The following is a 26,355-nucleotide window of genomic DNA, read 5'->3' as shown; positions in this document are numbered from 1 at the left end:
CCTCATGACACCACGCCCCCTCAATGCAAGTCTATTGGTACTGTCACGCCCCCTGCCATAGACTTGCATTGAGGGGGCGGGGTGTGATGTCATGAGGGGGTGGGGTTATGACGTCACGAGCTCCAGCATTCAGAACAGTTTGTTCCAAATGCTGAACAGCGGAGTACCCCTTTAAGAAATGGCACATTTCATTTCCGAAACAAACAAGAATTGAAAATTTGTAGAACAGTCATATTGAGAAGTCTGTTCTGATGGATTTTGTCTGTTTGTTCTGTGATCACTTGAAAATTGATAGATTTATCTCATATTTAATGTTACAACATTTTAGGGGCGGATACACAAGTATAATAAAGTTGTCCGAAATTGGTCAAGCAATAGGGGAGGACGCCCCCTCCATATGTTCTGAGCGGGGTGAGTATGTCCAGAAAGCCATGAAGACATTTTACAAAACAAGGATTTACAACCACTTTGTGTGACATATATAAATATATAGTGGCATTGAGGCAGGTTTGAGGGCAATGAAAGGGTGTTTTTCCCAGTCCTTTATCCTAGGTGAGCTAGCAGAGATGCTCATCAGGTGCCTAATTAATGAGGCCAGCAGAACTGTGGGAAGTCTGGATATAAGGAAAGGAAATAGTCTGGGCTCTCCCCAGAAGACAGCAAGGTGGCTGTGGGGGGAGGCAGGGGTCCTGGTGAGGAGCACACAGCCAGGACTTGTGAGTGACCCAACAGTGAATTGGACAGACAAGGAATCTTAGTACACACAGCAAGAGTCTGCAAACACTGTGTGTAAACAGTAAGTAAAAGAAACATAGAATGTGTCGGCAGATAAGAACCATTTGGCCCATCTAGTCTGCCCAATATTCTGAATCCTATCAATAGTCCCTGGCCCTATCTTATATGAAGCATAGCCTTATGCCTATCCCTATCTTATATGAAGGATAGCCTTATGCCTATGCCTATCTTATATGAAGGATAGCCTTATGCTTATCTCTATCTTATCTGGTGATGCCATTTGGTTTCTGTAATGCTCCAGCAGTCTTCCAGGAGTTTGTCAATGACATTTTTCGTGATCTCCTGTACTCCTGCGTTGTTGTCTACCTAGATGACATTCTCATCTACTCGCCCGACCTCCATACTCATCGTTCTCACCTCCGCCAAGTCTTACAGCACCTCCGAGACAATCATCTCTATGCAAAACTAGAAAAATGTACGTTTGAGAAGACCAGCCTTCCATTTCTGGGGTATGTTGTCACCAGTCAAGGTCTGCAAATGGATCCTAACAAATTATCTGCAGTACTGGATTGGCCTCGACCATCTGGCTTGAAAGCGATTCAGCGCTTCCTCGGCTTTGCAAATTACTATCGGCAATTTATTCCGCATTATTCCACCTTGGTCGCCCCCATCATCTGTTACAAAAAAAACTGCTAATCTGAAGGTCTGGACTCCAGAGGCCGAAGAGGCATTTAAACAGTTAAAATCTGCCTTTGCTGTTGCCCCTGTGTTGTCGAGACCAGATCCAGTCAAACCATTACCTTTGGAAGTGGACGCTTCTTCTGTTGGTGAAGGAGCTATTTTGACACAAAAATCTTCCAAAGGAAAAACTGTAACCTGCGGCTTCTTCCCTAAAACCTTCTCCCCTGCGGAGAGAAACTATACTATAGGAGATCGTAAGCTTTTGGCTAATAAGTTGGCCTTGGAAGAATGGCACCATCTCTTGGAGGACTCTGTACATCCACTTACCATTTATACTGACCACAAGAACTTGCTATATCTACAGACTGCTCATCGTCTCAACCCTCGACAGGCCCATTGGTCTCTGTTTTTCTCGAGGTTTGACTTTTTAATTCATTTCCAACCAGCAGAGAAGAATCGTCATGCTGACGCCCTATCTAGATCCTCTGAGGTACTAGATCAAGAGTCACATCCTCAGCATATTATACCTCCCGATCGTCTCATTACTGCAGCTCCAGCAACTCTTCTGCACCTGCCTCCTGGGAAGACTTATGTTACTCCCCGCCTAAGACTCCGAATCTTGAAATGGGGCCATTCCTCTCTTTTGGCCGGCCATGCCGGTATACGTAAGTCTTTGCAACTCATCTCCCGACACTATTGGTGGCCAACTCTGAGAAAAGATATTGTTGACTTTGTGCGCTCTTGTTCGGTCTGTGCCCGGGACAAGACCCCTCGTGCAAAGCCTGCTGGTCTACTACAACCTCTGCTAGTTTCTGAGTTGCCCTGGACCAACATAGCTATGGACTTCATCACCGACCTTCCATCTTCCAGCGGCAACAGGGTCATCTGGGTTGTGGTTGACCAGTTTTCTAAAATGGCCCATTTTGTGCCCTTGCCAGGTTTGCCATCTGCACCGCAGCTTGCCAAGCTATTCTTCACCCACATCTTCCGTCTCCATGGTTTACCAACCCATATTGTCTCCGACCGGGGGGTCCAATTCATCTCCAAGTTCTGGAGGGCCCTTTGTTCTCGTCTCCAAGTTAAATTGGACTTCTCCGCGGCTTACCACCCTCAATCCAATGGTCAAGTCGAAAGGGTGAATCAGGTCCTGGGGGACTATCTTCGCCATTTTGTCTCCGCCCGTCAAGACGACTGGACCGATTTAATACCCTGGGCCGAATTTTCTTATAACCACAGGAATTCTGAATCCACTGGAACGTCCCCCTTCTTTGTGGTCTTTGGCCTTCATCCTCGCCCACCTCTTCCCTTGTCTTCCTCTTCCTCCAGAGTACCTATGGCTGACGAACTGGTTCGGAATTTCGCGTCCATCTGGCAGAAGACTCGTCACTCCCTTCTTCTTGCTACGAATCGTATGAAGTCACAAGCAGACAGAAAAAGATGTCCTCCTCCTGAGTTCTCTCCTGGGGACAAAGTGTGGTTGTCCTCCAAGTACATCCGCTTTAAGGTACCCTCTTATAAACTAGGTCCACATTTTCTGGGTCCTTTTAAAGTCAAAAAACGACTTAATCCTGTGGCTTATTCCCTCCATCTGCCCGCCTCTCTCCGGATGCGGCGGGCTCTGGTGAAGACCAACGGCACCTTAGACTCCGCTCCCCGATACGGTCCGAGTCATCTGCCACACAGGTTAGAGGATCCACTACCTGCTCCGAGACATCAGCATCCAGGTGCGTGACACATTTTTTGTAGAATCTGGAAGGGATCAAGGTAGCGAGGACCAAGCTTGTAACAAGATATCTTGAAACTGCGAGAGGAAGAGGAGAACAGAGATGGAGTCCATAGATAACAAAAAAGGTAGACTACCTCGTGGACTCGGAATCCTTATGATTATATGAGAATTCAGCCCAGGGGAGAAGGTCAACCCAATCTTGTCTTGGCGAGCTGAAACAAAATGCTGAAGATAAGTCTCAAGAATTTGATTAACCCTCTTCACCTGACCGTTGGACTGAGGGTGGTAGGCCGAGGAGAAGTCCAGCTTCATGTGCAGACGGTTACAAAGGGCTCGCCAGAACTTAGAGACAAACTGCACGCCAAGATCCGAAACGATATGCTGAGGAAGACCATGTAAACGAAAGACATGCAGCAAAAACTACTTTGCCAGCGGCGGGGCAGAAGGAAGACCTGGTAGAGGAATGAAATGAGCCATCTTGGAAAACCGATCTACAATGACCCAAATAACAGTGTTATTATGAGATGGTGGCAAATCGGTGATGAAATCCATGGCAATATGGGACCAGGGAGTCTCCGGAATGGGTAAAGGCTGTAAGAGTCCTGCAGATCTCTGTCGAGGGGTTTTGTCACGGGCACAAGTTTCACAAGAACAAACAAAATCAGAAACATCACATTCAAGATGGGGCCACCAGTAGTGCCGGGAGATTAGAAGCACAGCCTTGCGTATTCCAGGATATCCTGCTGTCAAGGAAGAATGACACCATTTCAGTACCTTGCATCTCAATCTGGTGGGCACAAAGGATTTTCCCAGAGGAACTTGCTGAATTTTGTCAGGAATCAAACTGTCAGGAGAAATAATATGCCTAGGCGTGGAGTCCAAACCAATGACGTCAGAGGACCTGGGGAGAGCATCTGCTCTAATGTTCTTGTCTGCTGGATGGAAGTGGATGAAGAAGTTGAACCTAGAAAAGAACAGTGACCACCTTGTCTGGTGGGTGTTCAAACGCTGAGCAGACTGAAGATATAGAAGATTCTTATGGTCGGAGTAGATGCTGATGAGAAGAACCTTCCAATAAAAGTCGCCATTCCTCCATAGCTAGATTGATGGCGAGGAGTTCACGATCTGGAGAAGAACCCACAAGTTCCAGTCTTGCCCTTGGTGTTTTTCTAAATAAGAACGGCACCTGCTCCAATAGAGTAAGCATCAACCTCCAAAGCAAAGGGCCTCTCTGGATCAGGTCTTGTAAGCACTGGAGCAGAGGCAAACGCTAAGTGGGAGAAGGCCTCTTCATCCTCTTGAGGCCAAGACTTAGGATTAGAAGCCTTAGTGAGAGCCACAATTGGAGCAACCAAGGACGAAAAATGTGGGATAAATTGATGATAATAGTTAGCGAATCCCAGAAAGTGTTGAATAGCACGTAGGCCCGAAGGACGAGACCAATCCTATACTGCAGACAACTTATCTGGATCCATCTGCAGGCCCCGATGAGAAACAATGTAGCCAAGAAACGGAAGACTAGACTTCTTGAACAGACATTTCTCCAGTTTGGCGTAGAGATGATTCTTCCATAGTCGCTGAAGAACCAGACGAAGATGTGTACGATGCTCCTCTAAGTTGGAAGAGAAGATCAGGATGTCATCTAGGTATACGATAACACAGGTGTAGAAAAGATCACGGAAGATATCATTGACAAACTCTTAATAATAATAATAATTTTATAATAATAATTTTATTTATATAGCACCTAGAGATTCCACAGCGCTTACCTCGCAGCGCTTTTTCAACTCTTGAAAAATGGCTGGATCATTGCAGAGACCAAAAGGCATTACGAAATACTCAAAATGTCCATCACGAGTATTGAAGGCCGTTTTCCATTCATCTCCCTTGCGGGTACGAATGAGGTTATATGCTCCACGTATGTCCAACTTGGAGAAGACCTTGGCACCACGTAGACGGTAAAAAAGTTCTGGGATAAGATTTTGTTAAATCCCCTATAGTCAATGCATGGGCGGCGTTAGCCATCCTTCTTCCCTACAAAGAAGAAACCTGCTCCAGCAGGAGTAGAGTACTTACGGATAAATCCCTTATGAGGATTCTCCTGGACATCCTCAGCCATGGTTTTGGTCTCAGGAACCGATAGAGGGTATATCCTCCCACGAGGAGGAGTTGTACCAGGCAGAAGATCTATAGGGCAGTTGTAAGGACAATGTGGACAAGAGACTCAGCCTGTTTCTTGCAAAATACGTCACAGAAATCTTGGTAAGGTGGCAGCAGGCCAAGTAAAGGAGGAGGACGAGAAACAACTTTACACTGAACTGGTTTTAGGCAAAGATTTTGACAGGATTGTCCCCAGCGAATAATTTCTCCAGTTCTCCAATCCAGTTGCGGGTAATGGCGTTGCAGCCAAGGAAGGCCAAGGAGAATCTCTGAAGTACAGTGTGGCAGAACATAGAATTCAATCTTTTCTTTATGCAATACTCCCACTTGCATGACGAGAGATTCTGTATGGAAGTGAACCATACAGTCCAGATTTTGTCCATTAACAGAGGAGATTAACAAGGGCTTGGCAAGCCGAGTAAGAGGAAGATGATATCTGTGGACCAAAGAAGCATCAATAAAGTCACCTGCTTATCCAGAATCCAAAAATGCTGACTTGGCTGAAGCGAAGACTTGTACAGATATAGTTAAGCGTGGAGAGGTAGTATTCACACCCAGGGACACCTCTCCCATGAACCCTAGGTGTGAGCGTTTCCCAGATGATGTGGGTGAGCTGTACAGTCCTTGAGGAAGTGCTCGGGCTAGCACAATACAAGCACAAATTCTCACTGCCTCGTCCTGACCTCTCCTGTTGCGTAAGACGAGAACGATCCACTTGCATAGCCCCTTCGGCAAGAGGCGCAGGAAACTGAAGAGGTGTACGTTGAGACACGGGTGCCAGGTGAGGATATCTCTGTGTATGGGCAGGTTCCCTCTCTAAGCGCAGTTTCTCCTGTCTCAGCAAAACCCATATCAATATGTATGGCCAAGTGGATAAGTTCAGTCAAAGATGGAGGACCACGTGCTGCGAGGGCATCTTTAATCCTGCTTGACAGTCCTTTTTTGAATGTGGCACACAAGGCTTCATTATTCCATGCAAGTTCAGAGGCTAGAGTGCAGAAATGAACCGCATAGTCACCAACGGAAGAATTCCCTTGACAGAGGTTCAGCAAAGCCATCTCAGCAGAAGAGCCACGTGCGGGTTCCTCAAAGACACTGCAGAATTCTGCCAAGAAAGCCGAAAAATTGGAGGATACCGGATCACCACGGTCCCAAAGGGGTGTAGCCCTGGCCAGGGCTTTTCCAGACAGTAGACTAATGACAAAGGCCACCTTCGCATGTTCCGTCAGACACTGTGCAGACATGGGCTCCAAGTGCATGGAGCACTGTGTAATGAATCCCCATCATATTTAGAAGGTAAAGGCAGACGTAGCTGGGAGCCAGAAGACACTGCAGGAACTGGTGGTGGGAGTGGGCCAGGTTGTGGTACCTGCTGCTGCTGGAGGTCAGTAGGCAGGCGGCAGAGGAGCAAGGTCAGGTCACAGAGCAAAGGATCAGATACACAGCAAGGCAACTCTCAGGAATGCTTTCTGTTCGGCACAATGAACAAAGATCCGGCAGGGAAATGTGGGAGGAGGAGAAATTTTTCAATGAGCCATAGGTGTACTACGCTAATGGGCGCACTGGCCCTTTAAATCTTAATGCTCTGGCACGCACGCGCGCCCTAAGGGACATGCGCGTATTAGGCAGAGGCGGGGGCAGGAGGAGCACCCGGTGAGTGACGGACTGGGATTCGCATGCAGGTGCGTCCTGTGATGCGAATCCCAGCCCCGCCGGCAACAGCAGCTAACGGGACCATGCGCTCACAGCTAGCGTGTGCGGCCGGAGCGCATAACGTAACACTCATATCCTGTTCTCATATCCCGATCTCATATAACGTCATCATATCCCAACCTTATATCCTGTCCTCATATCCCGACCTTATATCCTGTTCGTATATCCCAGTCCTCATTTCCCGATCTCATATAACGTCGTCATATCCCAACCTTATGATTACCTCTACTATATGTCTAGTTGACACATAAGTAACATGTGACCAAGTTAAAATCATGAAAAAAAAAGTCATAAAAATATCTTCAATTATGTAGAAGTTATGCTGGAGCATACATACATACAAATCTTTATAAACATACACACACACATCTATACAGTGGTCCCCCGACATGTGATAGTTTTAACATAGGATGGCCTCTCAGAGCCCAACAGATGTTGAAGGCAGCATCAACATACGATGCTGCATTGTTTCAGAGCCATCGCAAAAATGGTGGGCGGCGGCATTGTGCGAGTGGGGGTGATCCACTGTAGAGGTAGCTGGAGGGCTTACCTCTCCTCCCGCGCTGGCTGCAGCTCTGAAATTGATAAAGCCTGGATGGACCAGGCTCTATCAATCGAGTGCAGAGCACACTGATCAATAGAGTTCTATGGAACTACATGGATCTGTATGAGGAACCTAATGATTCCTAATAAAAGTCCCCTAAGGGGACTAATAAAGTGTAAAAAAAAAAAAAAGTTTAAGAAAAGTTTTAAAAAAAAACACACTAACCCCCTCCATAATAAATGTTAAAATCACCCCCCTTTTCCCAAATTCCATATAAAAAATATGTAAGCATAATAAAAATAAACGTGTGGTAGCTCCGCGTGCGCAAATGTCCGAACTGTAAAAATAAAATGTTAATTTATCCAACACTATTAGTAGCGCATACATAAAATAAAAGTACCAAAGTACAAAATTGCATATTTTTAGTCACTTTGTATACCCCAAAAATTTTTTATAGAAAGAGATCAAAAAGTCCCACTAAAACAAACATGGCACCGATAAAAACTACAGACCAAAAAATGAGCCCTCATATAGCCCCGTATACAGGAAAAATAAAAAAGTTATAGGGTTCAGAAATGACATTTTAAAACACACTAATTTTCGTGCAAATAGTTACAGTATAGTTTTTTAGCAGAAGTAAAAAAAGTAATTAAATCTATATAAGTTGGGATCATTTTAATCGTATGGACCTACACACACTCAACATACAATGCTCGTCCAAGAACCAATTACCAGTTTTCCATAGACATATTTACTCAACATACAATGGTTCTCCTGGAATCAATTAATATTGTATGTTGAGGGACATGTATGCACATATACATACACACACACATACATACATACACATATACATACACACATATACACACATATACATACATAGACACATACACATATACATACATACACACACATATACATACACACATATACATACATACACGCATACACATATACACACATATACATACATACACACACATATACATTCATACACACATATACATACACACATACACATATAGATACATACACATATACATACATACACACATATACATACATACACATAAACATACACATATACATACATATACACATACATACTAGAGATCGACCGATTTAGATTTTTTTAGGGCCGATACCAATAATATGTGACCTTTCAGGCCGATAGCCGATAACTTATACCGATATTACGGTATAAGTTATCGGCTATTTACGTTTACCAATTATGATATGTCGATTTGGCGAATTTTTGGTCACTTGATATACCAGAAAAAAATTACGTGTATTAAAAAGTGACCAAAAAGTTAAAACAATTATGGCACCTCATACAGCCCGGTATATGGAAAAATAAGCGATATAGGGGTCAGAAGAGGACAATATTAATCATAGGAAGAAAAAAACAAAAACCCCTTCTGACAAACCCCCTCTCGGTCCTTAAGGGAATACATATACTCCCAGTGTTCCCTTCCTTGTGGCTGCGCTGCACAATAGAGCAACGCAACAATGCTATAGAGGGTGGAGACTACACTATACCAGGCCAGGAGAGTGTGCGGACTATACTATACCAGGCCAGGAGAGTATGCGGACTACACTATACCAGGCCAGGAGAGTATGCGGACTACACTATACCAGGCCAGGAGAGTATGCGGACTACACTATACTAGGCCAGGAGAGTGTGCGGACTACACTATACCAGGCCAGGAGAGTGTGCGGACTATGCTATACCATACTAGGAAAGTGTGCGGACTACACTATACCAGGCCAGGAGAGTACAGGGACTACACTATACCAGGCCAGGAGAGTACGCGAACTACACTATACCAGGCCAGGAGAGTGTGCGGACTACACTATACCAGGCCAGGAGAGTATGCGGACTACACTATACCAGGCCAGGAGAGTATGCGGACTACACTATACCAGGCCAGTAGAGTGTGCGGTCTACACTATACCAGGCCAGGAGAGTACGCGAACTACACTATACCAGGCCAGGAGAGTGTGCGGACTACACTATACCAGGCCAGGAGAGTATGCGGACTACACTATACCAGGCCAGTAGAGTGTGCGGTCTACACTATACCAGGCCAGGAGAGTACGCGAACTACACTATACCAGGCCAGGAGAGTGTGCGGACTACACTATACCAGGCCAGGAGAGTATGCGGACTACACTATACCAGGCCAGGAGAGTATGCGGACTACACTATACCAGGCCAGGAGAGTGTGCGGACTACGCTATACCAGGCTAGGAGAGTGTGTAGACTACGCTATACCAGGCCAGGAGAGTATGCGGACTACACTATACCAGGCCAGGAGAGTGTGCGACTACGCTATACTAGGCTAGGAGAGTGTGCGGACTACACTATACCAGGCCAGGAGAGTGTGCGGACTACACTATACCAGGCCAGGAGAGTACAGGGACTACACTATACCAGGCCAGGAAAGTGTGCGGACTATACTATACCAGGCCAGGAGAGTACAGGGACTACACTATACCAGGCCAGGAGAGTACAGGGACTACACAATACCAGGCCAGGAAAGTGTGCGGACTATACTATACCAGGCCAGGAGAGTATGCGGACTACACAATACCAGGCCAGGAGAGTATGCGGACTACACTATACCAGGCCAGGAAAGTGTGCGGACTATACTATACCAGGCCAGGAGAGTACAGGGACTACACTATACCAGGCCAGGAGAGTACGCGGACTATGCTATACCAGGCCAGGAGAGTGTGCGGACTACACTATACCAGGCCAGGAGAGTATGCGGACTGCACTATACCAGGCCAGGAGAGTACAGGGACTACACTATACCAGGCCAGGAGAGTACAGGGACTACACTATACCAGGCCAGGCACATGAAATGCGGAGGAGGAATTAAGCTAATTTCTCCCCATTTCATATCCAATACATACATACACACATACATACACATATACTTACATACATTCATACACATTTATACATACACATACACACATAAATAAGCCCCGGCTCTTATAGTGAAATTTATGTTGTTGTAATAAGCGAAACACAAAACAGGGAATTGTACAGATACAAATATACAGATTATTGAAGGATAATAATGATACAAAAAATAATATAATCTATTGACTAAATACCCAGATCTATATAATGCCACAACTGTACACACAATACCAATCTAGTCAAATAACATTGAGGTAGCAATTAACCCTGAGTTATACATCAATAACCACAATATATCAACCCAAATGAATAAGCAGAATAACATGAACAATAAAAAGGAAATCAAATAATACAAGAAAACACAAGGTTATTTCCTCCATGTGACACCCAATTACTTCACTCAGACATTACTGATTAAAGGGGTACTCCACCCCTAGACATCTTATGCCTTATACAAAAGATAGGATAAGATGTCTGATCGCAGGGGTCCCGCCGCTGGGACCCCAGTCAACTGGCCACAGCCCCCAAGTCATCTGGTGCACAGAACGAACTCTGCTCCGTTCCGGATGACGGCAGACCACATCCGTCACACACCCTCTATTCATATCTAAGGGAGAGGCCATTATGGCTCCACATCTGTCACGCTCTCTGCCATAGACATGAATCGAGGGTGTGTGACACCTGTGGTGACATCACAAACACGGAAGCCCATAAGCTGGAGTTCTGAACATAAATGTTTATAATGCCGGGGTGCCAGCCTGGAGATTGAGGGAGGTCCTAGCGGTTGGAGCCCGCGATCAGACATCTTATCTCCTGTCCAATAGATAGGGGATAAAACGTCTAGGGGTGGAGTACCCCTTTAACTCACATCTGATCCATACATTAGGTAGTTATGCATTGTATTTTATACCCGTATACCATTGCCTTTATACCTCTGATACCCAGCTGGCCCCTCCCTTTCACTATGGATCCTTTGTGTTTCCCAAAAGATTCAGTGATCTGCAGAATCCCCTGAAAAACCGGATCTGATCACATGATCAATAACTATATCTCTGCAAATGTAGGTCCCTGATAGGCCGGAGAGCAGTCAGTGATCGATGATTCTATACACAACATATCGTTACCCTCTGCAGCCGCTTCTCAGGATCTCTGGTGTGAAGAAGGAAACAGAATAAGATGTTAGTGTCCTAAAATTACATTTAACTAATTCTGAATATCTAGAACCACAGAAAATGGACGATCTTATGTTATAAAAGTCCTTAAGAAATTACAATCCTGAGTCTGGATATTTATAATGTGATTTCCCCTCAGAGAATTCTCCTGGATGACCGATCAAACATGGAGAGAGACAGGAACAAGATGGCCGACAGGATCATAAACCTCACCCTACAGATACTCTTCCGGCTTACTGGAGAGGTGAGGGATTCTGGGAGTGATGTCACATGACCTCATTCTTATCTCTGTAATAACAGATGGATATGACTGGAGAGGTGAGGGATTCTGGGAGTGATGTCATGTGACCTCATTCTTCTCTATGTAATTACAGATGGATATGACTGGAGAGGTGAGGGATACTGGGAATGTATGTAGTGATATTAATGTGTCTCTCCATACACAGAATTACACAGTAGTGAAGAAGTCCTCTAGTGGGCGCTGTCGGGACCCTGTGTGTGAAGGATGGGGAAGAACCCTGAGCCCAATCCCGGGGCCCCCACCTCACTCCCTGATACATGAGGAAATGGATGAGCAGAAGATCCTAGAACTCATCAACAAGATGATGGAGCTGCTGACTGGAGAGGTGACACTGCTGAGAATGCTGGGATATTATACAGTAATGGAGGGGTCTGGTGATGACTGGAGAGGTGACCCTGCTGGGAATGCTGGGACATTATACAGTAATGGAGGGCTCTGGTGATGACTGGAGAGGTGACACTGCTGGGACATTATACAGTAATGGAGGGGTCTGGTGATGACTGGAGAGGTGACACGGCAGGGAATGCTGGGACATTATACAGTAATGGAGGGGTCTGGTGATGACTGGAGAGGTGACACTGCTGGGAATGCTGGGACATTATACAGTAATAGAGGGGTCTGGTAATGACTGGAGAGGTGACACTGCTGGAACATTATACAGTAATGGAGGGGTCTGATGATGACTGGAGAGGTGGAAATGCTGGGACATTATACAGTAATGGAGGGGTCTGGTGATGACTGGAAAGGTTACACTGCTGGGAATGCTGGGATCATTATACAGTAATGGAGGGGTCTGATGATGACTGGAGAGGTGACACTGCTGGGACATTATACAGTAATGGAGGGTGTGACGGACTGACTCCGCCAAAAAGTGACTTCTTCTGGATGACAAGCCCCAGCATATCACAGGCAATATCCCCAGGCAGAACTAGAGATTATTGCATCCTTGTACCCAAAGAATCAGGCAACACCCGTCTTCAGGTATAAAATCAGAACTCTTTATTGTGGAACAAGTGTCTTCTTTTCTAGGAAGGACATCACAGGGGGAAGGGTCAGTAAAGACAATACAGGTGACAGTGAGTCTGGGAGATAATCCAACAAAGGTAATACACGTGACAGTGAGTCTGGTAGACAATCCAACGAAGGTAATGCAGGTGACAGTGAGTCTGGGAGGTAATCCAATAAAGGCAATACAGGTGACAGTGAGTCTGGGAGACAATCCAACAAAGGTGATTAGCTCTCTCTATACAGTGCCTTGAGTGCAAAAGGTGTATTGTGCACAGAAAGTGGATCTTGTGCAGAAAGTGTATAAAAACAGTAAATAAAAGTATTTTAACTCTGAGTTTTATGTCACTGGACAACATCAACTGAGGGGTACAAATAGTGATGTCCTAAAGTCCATCCAATAGGTAGGGTGACTCTAGGATCCGTTACAGTGCTCCCTCTTTTGAAACGGCAGACCCGGTGCGATCCCAACGGATCCACTTAGGGCTGTCCGGGCTTTAACAACCAGACACAGTTGTCCTGGTCCTCCTCTTGGTTGGGGTGTGCGGCAACAATGTAATCCAACACCAGCAAACCCTGTATGAAGCGTACTGGGGCTCCCCTCAGAAAATGTTTCTGCTTTCCCCCCCCTCCCCGGCCAGGGGAGGGGGAAGGCCTGGCCTGGCCCATAGCCTGTGGGAAGGAGGCTAGCTTCCGAGCCCCTCCCAAGCAACCTTTCCCAAAGGAAAACTTCATCTGTCACCAGTTGAAGGGGCAGGGGGCCAACTGCTTCCTCACTCGGTTGCAATATCTGCCACTGAGGAGCTGCACCGACTGTGCCAACAACCCCTGTACGGTTCCACAGCCGCTGGGGATCCGGGTCAACCGTCTGGGATCCTGACTGGACCGATGCAGGGACCACAGTCCCATCTGTAACTGCAGACCTGCCGGCAGTCTTCAGTGCTAGGCAGATTGTAGCAAAACTCTGCCCTGATGCCAGCACTTCAGCCGGAGAAGTGATCACTAGGTGGAGAGGAAGGTCGGCTACCTTCTCACCTGTTTGCAATGTCTGGCGCTGGGGAGGTAAACAGACCACTCCATCTCCCAATATGGAATTCTGCAGCGGGGAAGCTGCACCAACTGTGCTTTCACCAGTACCGTTAAACAGCCGCTGGGGATCCAGGCCGACTGCCTGCGATCCTGGCTGTACCAGTGTAGGGATCACGGTTCCCTCTGTAGCTGCAGTATTCATTGTTGAGCAGAGTATAGTAGGACCCTGCCCTGAAGCTGGCGCTTCAGCCTGGGCTGTGCTCAGTAGGTGGAGAAGGAGGTCAACTGACTCCTTATCCGGATGCAACCTCTTGCGCTGGGGAGATGAGCCGACCGCTCCATCTCCCGGCGTAAAATTCTCCATCTAGGGAGCCGCACCGTCTGTGCTTGCTCATGTGCTGTTAAACAGTCTCTGTGGATCCAGGCCAACTGCCTGCGATCCAGGGTGGACTGGTACAGGGATCACTGACCCCTCTGTAGCTGTAGAGCTGGCACTGGTGTCTGATGCTGGACAGAGTGTAGCAGAACTCAGCCCTAATGCTGGCGCTTCCACCCTGGTGTCCTGACCGGATACTGCTAGAGCGTCGCGGTCTGGTGTGCAATCCAGGGGAAGGGGAGACAGAGACCAGCCGTCTCATCTGTGTTGGTTTCGTCTGCTGTACATGGCTCGTGACCGTAGAAATCCCCCTCAAACAAGGACAGGTAGTCTTCCTCGAGGTACCATTCCTGATACGTCAGCCAAGATAGATCCGGTTCCAGGTCTGGCACCTCCGACTGCGGCAGCATCTCTCTCCACTTGTCCTGGATGTCCCAGAGTCTGTATGCCTTGGTACGGCCGAAGTCGCCTCGAAAGCATCCCACAATAGACCAGGCCAGCCGAAGTCTGTCCCTTCCGGAGAACAGGCTGTGTTTGGCTCCGACTGCCTGCAGCTTGCCCACCAGTACAGGGCACGGTAATGAGCCTCGAGCTCCATTTCTTTCTTCACCAATCTGTGCAACTCAACCATTTTGCTGCCCGTGGGTTGCTCTCTGAGGTAGCGAAGCCGCAAGTGGACCTGTTCCCTGAAGCGCTGTTCTGGGGTGGGCAGGGCTTGTGCTCAGCTTCTCACGGACTCCTCAAGAACAGCTTCCCAAATCTGCAAGCGATTTAAGGCTCTCTCTTGCATGGACATCTCTTCCATGGCATACTGCAGCTCCGCTATATGGAGTTGTGTCAGCTGTGTAAGGACCCTGTTCACACTCTCTCGTGGAGGATCTTTGAAGAGACCCAGGAACCATTGCACCTCTCTTCGGAAATCCTCCATCCTTACATGCTCTTCCTCTCCAGGGTAAGTTGCTGAGACCGGGGTCAAGCCAGCGGCTGTATTTCCCCCAGCTGGGCTGGTCTCAGTGTCGATCCTGGAGAAGTCAGATCCCACCGTTACCACCAATTGTGACAGACTGACTCCGCCAAAAGTGACTTCTCCTTCCGGATGACAAGCCCCAGCATATCACAGGTAATATCCCCAGGCAGAACTAGAGATTATTGCATCCTTGTACCCAAAGAACCAGGCAACACCCGTCTTCAGGTATAAAATCAGAACTCTTTATTGTGGAACAAGTGTCTTCTTTTATAGCAAGGACATCACAGGGGGAAGGGTCAGTAAAGACAATATAGGTGACAGTGAGTCTGGGAGATAATCCAACAAAGGTAATACAGGTGACAGTGAGTCTGGTAGATAATCCAATAACGGCAATACAGGTGACAGTGAGTCTGGTAGACAATCCAACAAAGGTAATACAGGTGACAGTGACTCTGGGAGATAATCCAATAACGTTAATACAGGTGACAGTGAGTCTGGTAGACAATCCAACGAAGGTAATATAGGTGACAGTGAGTCTGTGAGATAATCCAATAAAGGCTATACAGGTGACAGTGAGTCTGGGAGACAATCCAACAAAGGTGATTAGCTCTCCCTATACAGTGCCTTGAGTGCAAAAGGTGTATTGTGCACAGAAAGTGGACCGTGTGCAGAAAGTGTATGAAAACAGTAAATAAAAGTATTTTAACTCTGAGTTTTATGTCACTGGAAAACATCAACTGAGGGGTACAAATAGTGATGTCCTAAAGTCCATCCAAGTAGGTAGGGTGACTCTAGGATCTGTCACAGAGGGGTCTGGTGATGACTGGAGAGGTGACACTGCTGGGACATTATACAGTAATGGAGGGGTTTGGTGATGACTGGAGAGGTGACACTGCTGGGAATGCTGGGACATTATACAGTTATGGAGGGGTCTGGTGATGACTGGAGAGGTGAAACTGCTGGGAATGCTGGGACATTATACAGTAATAGAGGGGTCTGGTGATGACTGGAGAGGTGACACTGCTGGGAATGCTGGGACATTATACAGTAATGGAGGGGTCTAGTGATGACTGGAGAGGTGACACTGCTGGGACATTATACAGTAATGGAGGGGTCTGGTGATCACTGGAGAGGTGACACTGCTGGGACATTATACAGTAAAGGAGGGGTCTGGTGATGACTGGAGAGGTGACACTGCTGGGAATGCTGGGACATTATACAGTTATGGAGGGGTCTGGTGATCACTGGAGAGGTGAAATTGCTGGGAATGCTGGGACATTATACAGTAATGGAGGGGTCTGGTGATGACTGGAGAGGTGACACTGCTGGGATATTATACAATAATGGAGGGGTCTGGTGATGACTGGAAAGGTGACACTGCTGGGACATTATACAGTAATGGAGGGGTCTGGTGATGACTGGAGAGGTGACACTGCTGGGAATGCTGGGACATTACAGTAATGGAGGGGTCTGGTGATGACTGGAGAGGTGACACTGCTGGGAATGCTGGGACATTATACAGTAATGGAGGGGTCTGGTGATGATTGGAAAGGTGACACTGCTGGGAATGCTGGGACATTATACAGTAATGGAAGGATCTGGTGATGACTGGAGAGGTGACACTGCTGGGAATGCTGGGACATTATACAGTAATGGAGGGGTCTGGTGATGACTGGAGAGGTGACACTGCTGGGACATTATACAGTAATGGAGGGGTCTGGTGATGACTGGAGAGGTGACACTGTTGGGACATTATACAGTAATGGAAGGGTCTGGTGATGACTGGAGAGGTGACACTGCTGGGAATGCTGGGACATTATACAGTAATGGAGGGGTCTGGTGCTGACTGGAGAGGTGACACTGCTGGGAATGCTGGGACATTATACAGTAATGGAGGGGTCTGGTGATGACTGGAGAGGTGACACTGCTGGGAATGCTGGGACATTATACAGTAATGGAGGGGTCTGGTGATGACTGGAGAGGTGACACAGCTGGGACATTATACAGTAATTGAGGGGTCTGGTAGTGACTGGAGAGTTGACACTGCTGGGACATTATACAGTAATGGAGGGGTCTGGTGATGACTGGAGAGGTGACACTGCTGGGACATTATACAGTAATGGAGGGGTCTGGTGATGACTGGAGAGGTGACACTGCTGGGAATGCTGGGACATTATACAGTAATGGAGGGGTCTGGTGATGACTGGAGAGGTGACACTGCTGGGACATTATACAGTAATGGAGGGGTCTGGTGATGACTGGAGAGGTGACACTGCTGGGAATGCTGGGACATTATACAGTAATGGAGGGGTCAGGTGATGACTGGAGAGGTGACACTGCTGGGAATGCTGGGACATTATACAGTAATGGAGGGGTCTGGTGATGACTGGAGAGGTGACACTGCTGGGACATTATACAGTAATGGAGGGGACTGGTGATGACTGGAGAGGTGACACTGCTGGGAATGCTGGGACATTATACAGTAATGGAGGGGTCTGGTGATGACTAAAGAGGTGACACTGCTGGGAATGCTGGTAGCCGACGGAACTGCACGGCTCCCTGCCACTGCGGGTGCGCACACCTAGACAAGGTTGGGATGCCGGATATGAACCACCGGACGTACTATGAACAGTGTCTTTATTGAATCTAGCAGTATGTTTAATTACTGTGGGACCGCAACTGTATCGGCGGTCTCGCACCATATGTTGCCTCCTGTTTCATGACACTGATTATTGGAACTGGTGGTTACGTGTACAAGTGCAAAGAAATGTATATAGCCCCTGATGAGGTCATGAATATTTGACTGAAATGCGTAGGGAAGGGCATTGTACAGTCAATACTATATGATTTGACCTGAGCCGCAACATAAGCAGGGTCATGAGATGGTGAATGCTAGACATTATTGATTTAATGATTTCTTTACTGCATGTATATATTACTTCATATTGGCAGTAGGATCAGCATCCTTGGCCAATTACCAATATTTCTGCATGAATAGTATATGTGTCTTAGCTGCATAAATATTAAAAGTTAAAGGGGTATTCCATGAAAAAACTTTTTTTATATTTCAACTGGCTCCAGAAAGTTAAACAGATTTGTAAATTACTTCTATTAAAAAATCTTAATCCTTTCAATAATTATCAACTGCTGAAGTTGAGTTGTTGTTTTCTGTCTGGCAACAGTGTGCAGTTCCCGAGATAAGCAGAGATGTCAGCAGAGAGCAGAGTAGAAGAGGTTTGCTATGTAGATTTGCTTCTAAACTGGGCGGTTCCCGAGACACTTGTCATCAGAGAGCACTTAGACAAAAAAGAACAGCTCAACTTCAGCAGCTCATAAGTACTGAAAGGATTAAGATTTTTTTTAATAGAAGTCATTTACAAATCTGTTTAACTTTCTGGAGCCAGTTGATATATATAAAAAAAGTTTTTTCCTGGATAGTCACTCCCCTTTCTATATCATTTTTGCCTATTTGGGAGGTATTTTCCATTTGTGTTGGTAGACACTATGAATCTCTACTAGTCATTTACAACATCCAGTAAGAGAACAGCACCAGAGAAGTGTCCCGGTCCTCTTCTTCCACAGGATCAGGATCAGGTAGATGTAGATATTCCCTATAATCTGTAGAAGGGCTGTGAAGCTCTTGTGGTCAGTCTCCTCACCCTCAATGACTCCTCAGCTCGTGCTCATTTGTAACATCTGTAACATTATGACTGTAACATTATGACTTTTGCATGATTTTTTTCCACATCCTATGATTCAGGGAGAAGGTCCAAATGATATTAATGCTCCAAACATAAATGAAGAAGAAGAGACAGATGTGAGCAGTAATGAGCAGTATAAGGAAGACATTCCTACAGGGAAAGATCTGATCTGTATTAATCCTCCAGACATAATGGAAGAAGAAGAAGAGACAGATGTGAGCGGTGATGAGCAGTTTAAAGAAGACATTCCTATCTGGAGAGATCAGAGCTATATTAATGCTATAGACATAAAGGAAGAAGAGACAGATGTAAGCATTGATGAGCAGTATAAAGAGGACATTCCTATCAGGAAAGATCTGAGCTATATTAATGCTATAGACATAAAGGAAGAAGAAGAGACAGATGTGAGCATTGATGAGCAGTATAAAGAGGACATTCCTATCGGGAAAGATCTGAGCTATATTAATGCTATAGACATAAAGGAAGAAGAAGAGACAGATGTGAGCATTGATGAGCAGTATAAGGAGGACATTCCTTCAGGTAATTGCTCAGGTGAGTAGTAACCACTTAGATTCTACTCACCGGCTGTAATATTATTATGGAAGTAGTGGTGTAACTAGAGTCCTTTGTGCTCCAAGGCAAATTTTGGACCACAGGCCCTTCTGTGTCCTCTTACTATAGTTAGTCCCTCTTCTATGCCCCCATTCTATTACTATGCCCCTTGTGTGCCCTGTAAACTATTCTGATCCTTCTGTTAACACCACACTGTTTATATGCCCATGGTTTGTGACAGTGGGACAAAAATCTCTCACCATCATTAACACCTGAGTGGCTGTGTCCTTCGTTAGATGTCATCTGGTGTTGTCTGCTCAATAATTCGATTGTGTGGCCTGACGTCAATAGCTGCTCTAAAACACTGCCTGCGGTATAAAAGTGGTGTGAAACAAAAACTTTGCCAGGTTCGCTTCGCCGCCTAATGCAGTAGACAGGCACGCTACCTAATGCAGTAGACAGACAGCTTTTGTAGCCAGTGTGACTTTCAGCTTAGGTATTGACAGCTAGTTAGAGACACCTGTCACATGCTCAGGCCTTTCCAAGAGGCAACAAGATTTGTCAGCAAGGACAACAGTCGAATTGCAGCAGGTGAATTGCAGCAATGAGGCTCCACCCCCTCTCTCTGTGTAAAGCGAGAGGATTCATGGGAAATGTGGGCAGGATGAGAAAATAATTTCTGTTCTGAAAAGAATCAAGATGGCTAAAAAAATGTATGCCTGCCACATGAGCTAAAACAGGTAAGCTTAAGGCATACACAAGAACCTCTACATTATTCACTAAGAATAGCCTATGCTGCACTATATAAGCAAAAATAAATAGATAAAAAAGTGTTTTTTTAAGATTGACATCAAGTCTTATGATTCCTTGGATTATGCTGATCATCACCTGGGTGGCGATAAGTTTTATTTTGATGTTTTTGTCCCTTTAATGACTTATTACGTATACTTATGCAAAGGAGCCGTTAAGGGTACATGGACAGGACTCGAGCCCGCTCCATACCTGGGGGACACCGCTACTAGCCTATCTCTGCAGATGGCTCTGTCATTATAAGTGACATTGGTGGTTCAGTGCCAGCTTATGGCAGGCGGTACGAATATTGCGCAAATCTAATGGATCAATGCAGTACATAAGTTAACCCTGTTCTCCCCCTCAAAAAAATGTAATAAATATATTTAGTATCACTGCGTATGGAATTGTGGGAACTATTAACCCCTTAAGGACTCAGGGTTTTTCCGTTTTTGCACTTTCGTTTTGTCCTCCTTACCTTTTAAAAATCATAACCCTTTCAATTTTCCACCTAAAAATTACATATTATGGCTTATTTTTTGCGCCACCAATTCTACTTTGCAGTGACATCAGTCATTTTACTCAAAAATTCACAACAAAGCGGAAAATCGAAGAAAAAACGCCATTTTGTAACTTTTGGGGGCTTCTGTTTCTACGCATTGCATATTTCGGTAAAAATGACACCTTATCATTATTCTGTAGATCCATACGGTTAAAATGATACCCTACTTATATAGGTTTGATTTTGTCGCACTTCTGAAAAAAATCATAACTACATGCAGGAAAATTTATATGTTTAAAAATGTCCTCTTCTGACCCCTATAACTTTTTTATTTTTCCACGTACAGGGCGGTATGAGGACTCATTTTTTGCGCCGTGATCTGAAGTTTTTATCGGTATGATTTTTGTTTTCATCAGACTTTTTGATCACTTTTTATTCATTTTTTAATGGTATAAAAAGTGACCAAAATACGCTTTTTTGGACTTTGGAATTTTTTTGCGCGTACGCCATTGACCGTGCGGTTTAATTAATGATATATTTTTATAGTTCGGACATTTATGCATGCGGCGATACCACATATGTTTATTATGTTTTTTTTTTTACACTGTTTTATTTTTTTTATGGGAAAAGGGGGGTGATTCAAACTTTTATTAGGGAAGGGGTTAAATGACCTTTATTAACACTTTTTTTAAAACTTTTTTTTTGCAGTGTTATAGGTCCCATAGGGACCTATAACACTGCACACACTGATCTTCTACACAAATCACAGGCGTGTATTAACACGCCTGTGATCAGTGTTATCGGCGCTTGACTGCTCCTGCCTGGATCTCAGGCACGGAGCAGTCATTCGCCGATCGGACAACGAGGAGGCAGGTAAGGGCCCTCCCGGTGTCCTGCAAGCTGTTCGGGACGATCCCAAACTGCCCGAATGACTAGCCGGGATACTTTAACTTTCGCTTTAGAAGCGGCGGTCAGCTTTGGCTACCGCTTCTAAAGGGTTAATACCGCACATCTCAGCGATCGGCGATGTGTGGTATTAGCCGTGGGTCCCGGCCGTTGATGAGCGCCGGGACCGACGCGATGTGATGCGGGGTCGCAGCGCGACCCTGCTTCATATCGCGGGAGCCGGCGCAGGACGTAAATATACGTCCTGCGTCGTTAAAGGGTTAAAATATGTTATTGATCGGCCTAAACGAACAAAAAAAATTGCAAGCAATAGCAACGTTTATTTTGTCAAAATAAAGCGATTTACACCAACATTTAAAAAAAAAAAAGTTTCAAATTTATTTTAACCCCTTAACCTGTTCAGGACCATGGACGTACAGGTACGTCCTGACACCCTGGGTCATAAGGACCAAGGACGTACATGTACGTCCGTGGGAATTTCGGTCCCTGCCGCCCAGCGAGCATGGATCGGACCGGGGTGTCTGCTGATATCGATCAGCAGGCACCCCGCGCAAATGCCCAGGGAGGTCATCAGATCCCCCCGTGTCGGCGATCGGCGCAAATCGCAAGTGAATTTACACTTGCGATTACGGGTCTATGGTGACCCGGAAAATAAGGGGGATCGCGGTTGTCCAAGACACCTACGATCCCCCTGAAGGGATAGGAGATAAATGGCAGAGGTGCCACCCCTCCTATCCCTGCTATTGGGCATCTAGAAGCGACAAGCAATAGCAGATCGGGGGCGGGGGGGATTAACTTTCGTTTTCCCTGTTCTGCCCACCCACAATAGGCGGGGCAGAACAGGGAAACGAAGAGGACCGACGCCGAAGTCCACTTACCTTGCGGGCGATGATCGGTGTCGGAGATCGGCTCGGGTGGCGATGTCGTGCGGCTGGCTGCCTGGATCCGACGGAAGCACGTAAGCCTCCAGATGTTGCAAAACTACAAATCCCAGCATGCCCAGACAGCAAACTGCTATGTGGGCATGCTGGGAGTTGTAGTTTTGCAAGATCTAGAGGACTACAGTTTCAGACCACTATACAGTGGTCTCTACACTGTTGCCCTCCAGATGTTGCAAAACTACAACTCCCAACATGCCCAGACAGTTGTCATGCTGGGATTTGTAGTTTTGCAACAGCTGGAGGGTCACAGTTTGGAGATCACTGTGACGAGAACTGTGGCCCTGTAGATCTTGCAAAACTACAACTCCCAGCATGCCCACATAGCAGTTTGCTGTCTGGGCATGCTGGGATTTGTAGTTTTGCAACATCTGGAGGTCCACAGTTTGGAAAACACTGTGCAGTGGTCTCTAAACTGTAGACCTCCAGATGTTGCGAAACTCCAAATCCCAGCATGCCCAAACAGCTGTCTCAGCATGCTGGGAGTTGTAGTTGCTTACCTCCAGCTGTTGCATAACTACCCGCATGCACTTTGGCAATCAGTACATGCTGGGAGTTGTAGTTTTGCAACAGCTGGAGGCACACTGGTTGGAAAATACTGAGTTAGGTAACAGAACCTAACTGAAGGTTTTCCAACCAGTGTGCCTCCAGCTGTTGCAAAAGTACAACTCCCAGCATGCACGGTCTGTCAGTGCATGCAGGGAGTTGTAGTTTTGAAACAGCTGGAGGTTTGCCCCACCCCCATGTGAATGTACAGGGTACATTCACACGGGCAGGTTAACAGTAAGTTTCCTGCTTCAAGTATGAGCTGCGGCAAATTTTTCGCTGCAGCGCAAACTCCTAGTGGTAAGCTCACTGTAAGCCTTCGCCAGTGTGAATGTACCCTAAAAACACTACACTAACACATTATAAAGGGTAAAACACTACATAAACACCCCTTTACACTGTCCCCCCCCCCCCCCCCAATAAAAATGAAAAACTTATTGTTCAGCAGTGTTTCCAAAACGGAGCCTCCAGCTGTTGCAAAACAACAACTCCCAGCATTTTCGGACAGCCACTGACTATCCAGGCATGCTGGGAGTTTAGCAACAGCTGGAGGCACCCTGTTTGGGAATCACTGGCGTAGAATACCCCTATGCCCACCCCTATGCAATCCCAAATTTAGTCCTCAAATGCGCATAGTGCTCTCTCACTTCGGAGCCCTGTCGTATTTCAAGGAAACAGTTTAGTGCCACATATGGGGTATTTCCGTGCTTGGGAGAAATTGCTCTACAAATTTTGGGGGGGCTTTTTCTCCTTTTACCCCTTATGAAAAGGAAAAGTTGGGGTCTACACCAGCCTGTTAGTGTAAAAAAAATAAGAAATTTTTACACTAACATGCTGGTGTTGCCCTTTACTTTTTATTTTCACAAGAGGTAAAAGGAAAATAAGACCCCCAAAATTTGTAACCCAATTTCTCCTGAGTACGGAAATACCCCATATGTGGGCGTAAAATGCTCTGCGGGCGCATAACAAGGCTCAGGAGTGAGAGCGCACTATGTACATTTGAGGCCTAAATTGGTGATTTGCACAGGGATGGCTGATTTTACAGCGGTTCTGACATAAACGCAAAAAAATAAATACCCACATGTGACCCCATTTTGGAAACTATACCCCTTACGGAATGTAACAAGGGGTATAGTGAGCCTTTACACCCCACAGGTGTTTGACGAATTTTCATTAAAGTTGGATTAGAAAAAAATTATAATAATTTCACTAAAATGCTGCTGTTACCCTAAATTTTTCATTTACACAAGGGAAAATAGGAAAAAAGCCCCCCAAAATTTGTAACCCCATTTCTTCTGAGTAAGAAAATACCCCATATGTGGATGTAAAGTGCTCTGCGGGCGAACTACAATGCTCAGAAGAGAAGGAGCGCCATTGGGATTTTGAAGAGAAAATTTGTCTGGAATTGAAGGCCATGTGTGTTTACAAAGCCCCCATGGTGCCAGAACAATGGACCCCTCCCACATGTGACCCCATTTTGGAAACTACACCCCTCACGTAATGTAATAAGGGGTGCAGTGAGCATTTACACCCCACAGGTGTCTGACAGATTTTTGGAACAGTGATCCGTGAAAATTAAAAATGTAATTTTGCATTTGCTCAGCCCACTGTTCCAAAGATCTGTCAAACGCCAGTGGAGTGTAAATACTCACTGCACCCCTTATTAAATTCTGTGAGGGGTGTAGTTTCCAAAATGGGGTCACATGTGGGGGGGTCCACTGGTCTGGCACCACGGGGGGGCTTTGTAAACTCACATGGCAATTCCAGACAAATTTTCTCTTCAAAATTCCCTTTCGAAAAGCTTAATGGCGCTCCTCCACTTCCGAGCATTGTAGTGCGCCAGCAGAGCACTTGACGTCCACACATGGGGTATTTCCATACTCAGAAGAAATTGGGTTACATATTATGGGGGGCATTTTATCCTATTACCCCTTGTAAAAAAGTAAAATTTGGGGAAAAAACTGCATTTTAGTGAATTTTTTTTTTCATTTACACATCCAACTTTAACAAAAAGTCATGAAATACCTGTGAAGTGTTCAAGCTCACTGTTCCCCTTGTTACGTTCCTTGAGGGGTGTAGTTTCCAAAATAGTATGGCATGTGGGTATTTTTGCTGTTCTGGCACCATAGGGGCTTCCTAAATGCGACATGCCCCCCAAAAACCATTTCAGCAAAATTTGCTTTCAAAAAGCCAAATGTGACTCCTTCTCTTCTGAGCATTGTAGTTCGCCCGCAGAGCATTTTATGTCCTAACATGGGGTGTTTCCATACTCAGAAGAGATGTGGTTAAAAATTTTGGGGGAATTTTCTCCCATTACCCTTTATAAAAATGGTAAAATTGGGGGAAAAACTGCACTTTAGTGAAAATAATGTTTTTTTTTCATTTACACATCCGACTTTAACGAAAAGTCATCAAACACCTGTGGGGTGTTAAGGCTCACTGGAGCCCTTGTTACGTGCCTTGAGGGGTGTAGTTTCCAAAATGGTATGCCGTGTGTTTTTTTTTCTGCTGTTCTGGCACCATAGGGGCTTCCTAAATGTGACATGCCCCCCAAAAACCATTTCAGAAAAACTCACTCTCCAAAATCCCATTGTCGCTCCTTCCCTTCTGAGCCCTCTACAGCACCCGCCGAACACTTGACATACACATATGAGGTATTTTCTTACTCGAGAGAAATTGGGTTACAAATTTTGAGAGGATTTGTCTCCTTTTACCTCTTGTAAAAATTCAAAAACTGGGTCTACAAGAACATGCGAGTGTATAAAATTAAGATTTTGAATTTTCTCCTTTATTTTGTTGTTATTCCTGTGAAACACCTAAAGGGTTAACACACTTGCATAATGTCATTTTGAATACATTGAGGGGTGCAGTTTTTATAATGGGGTCATTTGTGGGGTATTTCTAATAGGAAGGCCCTTCAAATCCACTTCAAACCTGAACTGGTCCATGAAAAATTCCGATTTTGAAAATTTTGTGAAAAATTTGAAAATTGCTGTGAACTTTGAAGCCCTTTGATGTCTTCCAAAATGAAAAACATGTTGTAGTGACTATAGGCTGAGGATCATTTTTATGGAAAA

General features: G+C 45.7%; 1 protein-coding gene across 1 annotated transcript in view; it reads left to right on the top strand.

Annotated features, from left to right (window-relative positions):
- The window catches only part of LOC130297399 (oocyte zinc finger protein XlCOF22-like), a 41,050-nt gene that overhangs the window by 9,404 nt on the left and 5,291 nt on the right, over positions 1–26,355 (top strand). The window contains exons 2-4 of the mRNA XM_056549838.1: positions 11,806–11,910; positions 12,113–12,292; positions 19,105–19,597. Coding sequence (XP_056405813.1) covers positions 11,833–11,910; positions 12,113–12,292; positions 19,105–19,597 — 751 coding nt within the window. The 5' untranslated portion in view covers positions 11,806–11,832. The remainder of the gene's footprint in view (positions 1–11,805; positions 11,911–12,112; positions 12,293–19,104; positions 19,598–26,355) is intronic.

The sequence above is a fragment of the Hyla sarda genome, chromosome 1 (assembly GCF_029499605.1).
Source record: "Hyla sarda isolate aHylSar1 chromosome 1, aHylSar1.hap1, whole genome shotgun sequence".
NCBI lineage: Eukaryota > Metazoa > Chordata > Amphibia > Anura > Hylidae > Hyla > Hyla sarda.
Note: the sequence above shows the minus strand (reverse complement) of the source record. Positions and strands in the feature narration are given on the sequence as shown.